The sequence below is a fragment of the Apus apus genome, chromosome 4 (assembly GCF_020740795.1).
Source record: "Apus apus isolate bApuApu2 chromosome 4, bApuApu2.pri.cur, whole genome shotgun sequence".
Taxonomy (NCBI): domain Eukaryota; kingdom Metazoa; phylum Chordata; class Aves; order Apodiformes; family Apodidae; genus Apus; species Apus apus.
In genome coordinates this window covers 68,914,666-68,924,730 of record NC_067285.1, presented here as the reverse complement: position 1 = coordinate 68,924,730, position 10,065 = coordinate 68,914,666, and the positions used below count along the sequence as shown (strand labels likewise).

Here is a 10,065-nt window from a genome sequence, read left to right as displayed (position 1 = left end):
TCAGGAAGCAAAGAATGTTGTTGCAGTATGGTATGTATCCATGAGAGGAGCGAAGGAGACAGGCTACAGAGCCTCTTGGACCCGGGAGGCCATCTCTTTGCAATGCCACTAAATTATATATACCTGTTTTGGAAATGACTGTTAGGCTAGTGCAGTAAATGTTTCCTAAAAAGACATAGGCATTAGTTATTTATGAATTTTCAGCTCTTCACCACACTGCTTCTTTCCTTTTTTTGTGTTTTTTCTAAGCCTATGTTAGGGCTTGGAAGTCCAAAGTGATCTGTGCTGTGCAAGTACACAGAAGATGTACTCTGTCTGGATTCCAAAATAACCTGTTAGAGATTAAATGATAATAGGTTTATTTAGAGCCTGAAGGAGTTTCCTTCTCAACACGTATGATGCAACATCACATGGGAGATTAAAGCCCAGAATAACTTTCAAGGCTATTTTTAATTTGTCCTCAAATAAGCTCTGCTTTAATAAAATAAAATAAAGCCCTTCACAGGGAGCAGAGTAGAGCCCTCGTCTGTCATTTTCTGAAATTAATTTGAGCACCAAGCTGTGTCCACATTTTCTTAAGCAGTGCTCATTATAAAATATGCAGAGGAATACAACATGAGTGAGCCAAGAGGTTAGCCTGGTGAAGTGTGTTAGGGGTGAGCTTCCTGCTGGATTTCCTGCTGAGAGGACACCACACAGAAATACTGCTTCTGTGTGAGGCAGTGAGACCTTGCCTTGGCTGGCTGATCCCCAGCTAAGCCCCTCTGAAAAGCTCTTCACTAACATGGGAAGGGCCAAAAAAGAAAAAAAACGGAAGAGTTAATGGCTTCCAGAACAACATAGGGACATCAATGGCCACATAGAAGGATATTTCCAGACCACAACAGTTTTCAGGCCTAAGTGCCTGGGGCATAGACTTGTGGTCCACGTGGGCACTTTCCCCTCCGTGGCATGCTCTGGAGGCAGCTTTCCTCTCCTCCTCACCCTGCCATGTTGGTGGAAAAGCTCTGACAACAGGCAGGACTGACTAGGTATAAAAGCATCGTGACCCTGGCACAGCCCTGTTTAACAGTCTGTGCCGTGGCCTGTTGGGGCAGGCGGCTACAAATCCCACCAAGTGAGAACTCTGGGGGAAAATACCTCCTGGGAGGGTTTACAGGGCAGGTGAAAGCTGCCAGCCACCCTGTCTTCCTTTGTGGAGATAACTAATGAATAATAACTTGTATTACCACATCAACAGGAGACTTCACCACATGCTTGCCCACGTGGTTCTTGACACTGGGCTGTTCAGCTGCTTGAGGGAGGAGAGAGGTTCTCTGGCAATCAGGGTGCACTACAGATTTTGGCAACTCTGGATATCTTCAGACCTGGTCTCTAGGATGACCTAACCCATCAAGGAAAGGGTGAGCCACATGTTCTTCTGGCGAAGGCCCAACCTCTCCATGGGCAGCCCTTAGCCAGCAGGGCAGCGGGACTCCAGCCTGACCGCTCCCAGGGGCAGGAGACCCGCGGTGCCATGAAACCTGGGCTCTTCTGAGGGGCTCGGCGGTGGCAGCGGCCTCCAGAGGGAGCTGTGCCAGGTAGAATCTGACTTCAGCAAGAGACTGCTGGCTCCCTCAGACAAACTGCATGCGAGCTTCGCTTCCTCAGGTACTTCTTTTTTTTAGCTTTTTCGAGTGTACCTTCCCCTCCTTAGTTACTCGATGAGAAGCAATCAGAGGAAACCGACTGTAAAGGGAAACACCGACTTTTGCAAAGGTCTACAGATGATGAAATAAACAAAGCAAAACAGAAAACAAACAAAGGAAATATTTTTTTCCTCTACGCTTTTAGTTATTCTAGAAGCTACTTGTACCACTGGTTAAGTAAAAGCTATTAAGTCACAGGAGTAATTTTACACTAGAGAGTACCTCATTCTATGCTAACCATGCAAATAGAGCTGAATTTTTATCTGCTACGTGACACATTGCATGTCAAGTACACAAGCACTGAAAAACTGCCAGAGATGAAGCGCAAGGGAGATTAATGCTTCAGGCACTGGACTTGCTTTAGGGACAGTTCCTCCCATCCTGAGCCCTTGTGAATACCTCCACGTGGTTTGCTCAAATACTGACTGTCATGTTGATGGTCTGAGCAGGATCCAGCTTGTGCATTGCTCTTGGGGTGTGCAGAGTGTTCTAATGGATGGCATTAGAGTCAGAAAATGAGTACTCCGGAGTTACATAACTGCTTGCTCATTGGCCTCTTTCCCCCCCTCTTCTCTCCCACCAGAGATTTATCTTTTTAGCACCAATATTTTCCTAAAGTTAAAATTATGTATAAAATGTATGAGTTCCTGAGCAAACAAGCCTGCCAGGTGCCTAAAGGCCATGTAGAATGAATACAAGGTGAAAAAAAGGAGAGGGGAATGTTACTAATAAGTGATATCTCATGCTTAACAAATCCAAGGGGGTAATTTGATACAGTAGGAGGCTCGCTTTCCCTTGAGACCTGAATTTAGAATAGCCTAAATTCTACAATATTTGCATAAGCTTAACTTTGCCCATTGAGTAATTACTTACGGGGAAGGGAGGTTCCCTGAACAGACCTTCCTGGGAGATGGCGCAGGAAATGCAACAAAAGGTCCTTGAGGAAGTGTCATCATAGAACCACAGAGCGGTTTGGGTTGGAAGGGACCTTAAAGATCACTGAGTTCCAACCCCCCTGCATGGGCAGGGGCACCTCCCACTACTCCAGGTTGCTCCAAGCCCCACCCAACCTGCCCTTGAACACCTCCAGGGAGGGGACAGACAAAACTTCTCTGGGTAACCTGTTCCACTGTCTCACTACCCTCACACTACAAAATTTCTTCCTTATGCCTAACCTAAATCTACCCTCTCCCAGTTTAAAGCCATTACCTGTTGTCATATTGCTACATGCCCTTGTAAAAAGTCCCTCATGCCCTAAGAAGCAGGTGATGCTCACTGCCCGACTCCAGCTCTGGGAGCCGGGCCCGGCCTCGCCGCAGCAAGGCCAGCCTGGAGCAGCCCGTCGCGCTGCCACAGGAGCAGGCGCTGACCTCTTCCCTCTGGTGACCAACGACAGGACTAGAGGGAATGGCAGGAAGACATGCAGGGGGAGGCTTAGGTTGGACATTAGGAAGATTCTTCACCCAGAGGGTGGTGGTGGAGCACTGGAATCGGTCCCCAGGGAAGCAGTAACGGCACCGAGCCTGACGATGTTCAAGAAGCCTGTGCACGATGCCCTGAGAGACATGATGTGAACTTTGGGGTTTTCCTTTTCTGGGTCAGGAGTTGGACTTAGTGACCCAGGGTGTCCGAGGAGGTGGCTGAGCCACCATCCCTGGAGACATCTAAAGACAGATGCGGTGCCACGGGACAGGGTTTAGTGGTGGCCGTGGCACGAGTGGTTGGACTCGATGATCTTGAAGGTCTTTTCCAACCCGGGTAATACCGTGGCCCACCACCGAACGGTGCTCCGGGCCGCTCGGGCGGTGGGTGCCCCGTGCCGGGCCTTCCGGCACCCGCGGCCCGGGGAAAGCGCTGGGCCAGCCGGGCCGAGGGGCGAGGGCCGGGCCCGCGGGCTCCCGGGCTCCCGCTCCGGCCGCCGGGGAAGGCACAGCGGCCCGAGCGCCCGCCCCGCGCGGGCAGGGCCCGCACGGCGCCCGCCGCTGATTTGTTCTGCGGGGCCGGCCCCGCGCTCCCTACTGGCCGCCCGGTGCCGTCACTCCCGGGGCCGTGGCCGTGTCAGGACTTCCTCGTTGCCGTGGCGGCAGCGGCGGGGCCGGCGGAGGGTGAGCCGGGGGGCCGCGGCGGCCGGGGAGCGGGGCAGGGGAGCGGGGGGCGCGGCGGCGGCGGCGGCAGCAGCTCCTCGCCCTGGGCGCCGTGCCTGGCGGGGGCTCGCCGGGGTGGGCCTGAGCCCGCGCCCGTTGCGCTGGGGTCGGGCCTGGCCGAGCGCCGGGAGGAGGGAAGCTCAGCTTCCCGGAACGGCCGCTGCCGGCCCTGGCACCGAAGGCGTGTGCGGGGGAGATGGGGCTGGAAGGCGGCAGCCGCAGCGCGGGGGTGCGCGGAGCAGCGCGGCGCCCTGGCGGAGCCCCCGGCTCCCCCGCTGCTCGCCGCCCTCCCTGGCGCAGGAGCTGGGCCTGCTCGGGCCGGCAGCGGGGCTGCGGCGGGGCGGTGTGGCCGCGGGGCGGGCAGGCGGGGGCTGCCGTGGGGTGCCGGCGCTGCGGTGGGCCGGCAGCGGGTGTCCAGGCCGCCGCTGTCCCTCCCGGGCGCCGAGGAGGGAGTGTGGGGGTCCGTGTCCCCGCCGGGGGATTGAGGGCGGAGTGGGGGTCGGTGCCGGCGCTCGGCCCCGGAGAGGTCGCTGGAAACGCCGGTCCGGGAGTGGGAAGCGGCAACGGGAAGCACGGGAGCCAAGCAGCCTGTGTCTGGGGTGAAGACAGGGAGATGTTCTAACTGGGATAGCAAAGTGGAGATGATGTGGGTCTTGTCTGGTTTTATTTGTCTGTTTTTAAACGTTTTCTGTGGGGGCACCTCTAGCCGAGGGTATGTGGTTATACAGTGGAAACGCTCCGTTCATGCTCCGAGTCATTTGCTGTTACACCTTGAATTCTCTTGATCTGTAGCCTGGTTTACATTGGACACTGATTTGGGGTAACACCGAGGCAAAAGGAAGAAGAAAGCGGCTTGGAGGCTTAGTGGCAGAAAGAAGCAGGAAACTCTTTCACTGTTGGGCAGTGCTGACAAAAACAGCATATTTGCTAGCTGAAATCTCACAAACAACAGGGAGTGAAAAAACTTGTTTATTCATGCCCGGCCAGTTGGCAGATGTCTTTGTTTAGAGAGCATTCAGCCTTTAGTGTTGCTTGTTGCAAGCACAATATTTACTTAACTGACATTCCCAGAATGGGTGCAGTTGTGGTCGCAGCTATGGCTGCAGCTATGGCTTTAGAATGTTTACAGTCTTGTGAAGAGACAGTGTATATAATAATAGCTATTAAAAAGAAGGAAACAGGAAAAAGAAGCAAAAGAAAATGCATTCTGTAGATCTTACATGCAGCATTATTACTTTACCAAACCAACAGGGTTGTTTTCTCACCAAAGGGTATATACTTAATATGTCAGCCGAGCCTTGTTATAGCAGAGGGTGGATCTTCCACCCACAATATATTTCCTCAAAATATTCCCTACAGTTTGAGGTTTTCCTGTCTCTAACTGTGCTTTGTACATCCTTCACTGTTTTGATGGTGAATTATTCCTGGAATGTCAGGGTCTGAGGATGTTGGGTTACACCTTCCCCACCCCCCCTCTTTTTTTGTTTTTTATATATGGGGAGTCTCCACAAATGACCAACTTTGCATCTGTTCTTACTTCTAAAACAAGAATACTGAGCTGGCTGTGTTGTGATCTCTGAAGAACAGGAATAGGTGATGCAGTTGGGTACTGCAGCACTTGAGCTTTTTTCCACCCAATTTTTAAAAAGGCTTGGGAACTTAAATGCTCTGATGCATTAAAAAACCCACACCTTCCCTCAGGGTTTGTCTTCTCAAGATAAAAAATCAGTTTCTTAAGGTGTATCGAGCTGAGCGGTAGGAATAATAAGTCACTTAAAATTTCAGACAAGTGAATATAAACCTCATCTCATCTATACTTTTATATATATGCATGTGTGTATGGGCATACCTGTCTGTGTTAGTGCCTGCTCACAGTAGAAACTTTTTATGTAGTTGTTTTAGTATAAGGAGTGTATGCAGCTTGTAAAGGCAGTTTGCAGTGTAACATGCATTTGTACTTCCTTCACTAATGCCAAAGAAGAGTGACTGCCTTTACCAGATTGGAAACGGAGCATGAAATTGTCATTTGAAGCCTTGTTATGTTTCAGGACGCAGCTCCTAATTGAGCACATGATGTATTAAGGCTTGCAGCAGCTTTTCTGGGGAGGAGAAAAATAACAAACATGAAAACAGTTGTGGCTTTAAAAATATGCTATGTCTTCAAAATAAGTAAATTAAAGATATGGCTCACCAGGCCATTGGAAAATATTTATCTGTGCCTGTATGCTCAAGTGGAAAGTGGCTATGTTGGTTTTCACTCCTGAGTGGAAAGTGCTGCTCTGTCCCCTTGGAATGGAGCTGCACAGGGATTTATCAGCAAAATGTTTGGAGGGTGGGATTCAGTGTAGATGATCTCAAAAAACTAACCAAAAATCTAATGAAGACCAGATTTTTTAAGAAGTCTGACATGCTTCATCATCTGCAGTTGTTGAACTTCAGGGTGGTTATAAAAATCTGGCCTCAAGCATACCTGAGGTTTGAACTCCTTTGAGATACCACCCTACTGTGCATGTGAATTACGGGGAGTTGGAACTCTTCCTGTTTTAAATGTCTTACCCCGAGGAAAAAACATCTCTTGCCAATCATGTTGTATCCCCTTGCCCATTACAGTAGTTTCGTGTGTGGAATATGAACACGAGGAAAGTAATTAAAGTATTTTTAGCATTTTAAATGAAATGAGTGCTAGGAAAGATGACTGTAGTCTATTGGGAGCAGGCTATTCAGCAACTCTGTTAGAAAGATATCACAAATTAGTATTGATCTCATGTTGTATAGTGTCATTGTAGTTCAAGTCGTATAATGGTGAAGTCTTTTCAGCTCAGAGGCAACATCCACTTACGCGAGCAGGGAACAAGATCTTTGGATCTTCAGGTTTGATGCTGTTGTACTGCTTGTGTCTTCATAATAAGGTAATTCACCAGGCTAAGAGAAATGGCAGTCCCATATTTCTGCTGTTTCAGATGTCAGTTTTGAAATGATGCCCTGCCATTGTGTTGCCACCTTCACGGTGGTGTTTGTGCTTTTTTTTTTTTTTTTTTTTTTAAACAGATCATGACATTGCCTATAAATATAGCAGCTGTCATTTAAAGCACATGCACACACTGGAATTTGCTGTGTCCCTTGGCATTCCTGTTCTTAATGTAGGAAACAGTGTAGCCAGCTTAGCAGGTATCTTCCTTCAGGCCTTTGTGCTGAGGGCAAGGGAATACAGAGTGTGCACTATGAGTTGTGTAACTGGACAGAACCTTGTAACCTGCTTTTTCCTCTGGGTGCTTTGGAGCTGGACGGTGATAAGCACACAGGTGGATGAGAATGAATTTAATTATGCTATAAAGGAGCAAGGGCTATTAGAAATAAATGGCATTTATCTATTGGGTGCTTTAAAGGACCTAAGAACTGATCCTAGTAAACAGTTTGTGGTAGGAAATTGCACCACCAATAAAGTACGACTGGAAAATCGAATCCTCTCCCTCCCCCATCCAGCTCAGTCCTGCCTCAGTGGAAGGGACCACACCTGACTGCATGACCACAGCTGACAGCCAAGCATAATGGGGCAAGAGATGAGCACCCATTGCTTAGGGCTTAGATTAGGTAAGGCTTTGTGGCTAATACCTAGAGCTTGAATTAACACCGAGCTTTGGAAAGAAACGGAATGCTTGTGTGTCCTATCTGCTTGGAGTAGGAATCTTGTTTCCTTGAGGAATCCTAGGTGCTTCAAGGGTTACTTTTTCTTTTTCAATCCTGTGCTAAGATAGTAAATACTGCTGCTGCAAGCTGCCTTTGTTGAAACCTTGGCATGGTGAATCATAAGACTTGATGTCTTGAATCTTTTATTTTCTTTTTTTTTCTTCCCTTTGGATAAAAAAAAAAAAGCTTTAATCACTTCTTGGTTCAAGTAGAGTTCTCAATGTCTTACTAGTATATCATGTTTAACAAATAACCTATTGAGATTAGGAGCGACAAGAGAGTGTTACTAAAATCTTCCACATGCTTCTTCTTGAATGAGAGCTGTTTCCCTCCTCCCGGTTTTTATGTGTTAAGAGTCTTGTGGTCATTATCAAGTTCAGGCTGAGTAATTCCTCAGGCCTTTTATATTTTTCCCTTCCCATGTTACCGCACTCTCTGGAATCCTTGGCTTTCACTGAGTGCAGCACAAAGGATAACACCTGACTGTTGGCAAGTTGTATCAATGTTATCTGTCCATTGCTGCCAGGTCCAAGCTGTCGGTGTGCTGCTGCTTCTTGGGAAATTCTTGGTGCAGTTTAGGAATATGTGCACGTACTTGGGTTGCAAGAATGTGTCCAGTTGAGCAAAATACTTCTTAATCTGGATTTATCAGAAGTAACAGAGTTCTGCATTGGCCAGTACACCACAAATACCTGTGTTGGTCTGTTTAGGACTATTTTGACTACCTTTGAAATAATTTTAAAATATTTGTTTAGGCAATAATCACAAATATGACACTATAACTCTAACAGTTTTGGACCTGTTAGACCAAAAAGCGTTATAGTTGGTTTGGGGAGTTGACTGATTTTTGGTTTTTGAAGCAGAGTGATTTTGCTGAAATAAAAGCTCAAATTTCAGAACACTTTGGCTGTCTTACAAATGGAGATGGCCAGGGCATGACGGTGCTGACTCAGTACTTGAGCTGTTGTGATTCTTCTGTGTGTGTGTAATGTTGAAAATTCCTTTTTTTCTGGCAGTCTATGAGGTGAACAGTCATGCAGGAAATGCCATTTGTTGGTTGTTTCTACCTCCTGCTCTAAGCAGCTTATCTCTGTAGGATCACTTGTCGTGCACTTACTTCATTCACTGTTCTTCCCTTGTTTCTCTTACTCAGGAAGGTTACATGACTTGCTGAAAAGAAAGAAAATGCTATGCTGGGGATACTCATCTTTTGGACGACCTGGAATAGGTAGCAACCTCCAGGTCATCATTCCTGAACCACAAGTATATGGATTCATTCATGACCGAAATGTCAAGGAGGTGGCATGTGGAGGAAACCACTCTGTGTTCCTGTTGGAAGATGGGGAAGTGTATACCTGTGGCTTGAACACCAAAGGCCAGCTGGGGCATGACTGTGAAGGAAGCAAGCCAGGTAAGTTTGCTTTTTATATGTGCATCAGATTGTCTTGAGGCTGGTAGGCTGAGAAGATCATGGAAGCTGCTTTGTGTTGTTTGCTCTGGAACTGGAGCAGCTAACAGAGCTGAAGATCATGTGTAGTAACACGTTAATGGTGCTGAATAATATTTGCTGGCTCTGGAAAGCTACAAGCTGAGCAGCATGGGTAGGGAGACAGGTCTGCTCAGTTTATCTGGGAAATGCATTAAAACAGAGGCAAGCACAGATGGTTTTAGGGCATATTTTGTTATTTGGCATTTTTTTGCCTTTTTATAAAAGAGGGCTATTAGAAATAAAAGAGAGGGCCATGAGTAACAAGTGTCTTCTGCTTTGTCTTTCCAATTGCACTGCATCCTTATGCCTACTCTTGTTCAGTTACTGTTGGGGAAACTTGTCATTTATGGCAAAGAAAGATACATACACTGAGTGTAGTGCTAGAGAGCAAACTTGGCTTTGGCCAAGAGAGTTTATAAATTTTGTTTTCCCCTTGTCCACTTGTGCCTTCACCCCTTTATGCATTTTTAATCTAGAAGAAGGTCATCGTAGCCTTGTGTTCCCCAGGCTCAAATTACATTTTCTTTGTTGTGTTTCACTGGGCAGAACCTGTGGGTGCAGAACCGTAGGTAGGTAATGCCTCTCCTTCCTAGGGTGAGGGAGTGGTTTAATTGTGTATTGCTATTTTGAGAAACTGTGAAGCTTTTGTTATGGACTTTCTTTTGAGTGTTGGCCTTCCAATTAATCTTCCATTAACTTTTTGGTTTTGCCATGTGGTAAAGATACAGATATTTCTCTTTCTGTAATACAATAAAAACCCATCTGTGGGTAATTAGAGCAGTAAGGCATCATCCTTCCTCAAACTGCAGGCTGCTTGCCCTAGGGCTTGGGACTTCTATCCTATTACTACACAGTAGAGGTAAGAGATGTATACAAAATAGCCACAGGTCCCCACACAGTATGTGCAAATCTGACCTGTGCTGTACCTTCTTCTGCCAGTGTGTCTTTTGTCTTTCTCTCAAAATGACATGGTAGGTATTGGGTGCTGGTTGTCCATGGTGCTGGATTAGAGGAACTGACTTTGAATCTGGCCTCTCTTGCTTTTTCTACAGTTGGT

General features: G+C 47.4%; 1 protein-coding gene across 4 annotated transcripts in view; it reads left to right on the top strand.

The window, feature by feature from the left end:
• The first annotated feature begins 3,741 nt into the window (after positions 1-3,741).
• LOC127384458 (probable E3 ubiquitin-protein ligase HERC3) overlaps positions 3,742-10,065 on the top strand; it is a 54,738-nt gene continuing 48,414 nt past the window's right edge. The window contains exons 1-2 of one of the 4 annotated variants that reach the window (XM_051618909.1): positions 3,742-3,793; positions 8,677-8,930. In XM_051618909.1, coding sequence (XP_051474869.1) covers positions 8,705-8,930 — 226 coding nt within the window. In that variant the 5' untranslated portion in view covers positions 3,742-3,793; positions 8,677-8,704. Of the gene's footprint in view, positions 3,794-7,403; positions 7,424-8,672; positions 8,931-10,065 lie in introns of those variants that run through there. The other 3 variants (XM_051618908.1, XM_051618910.1, XM_051618907.1) reach the window with 3 other exon arrangements.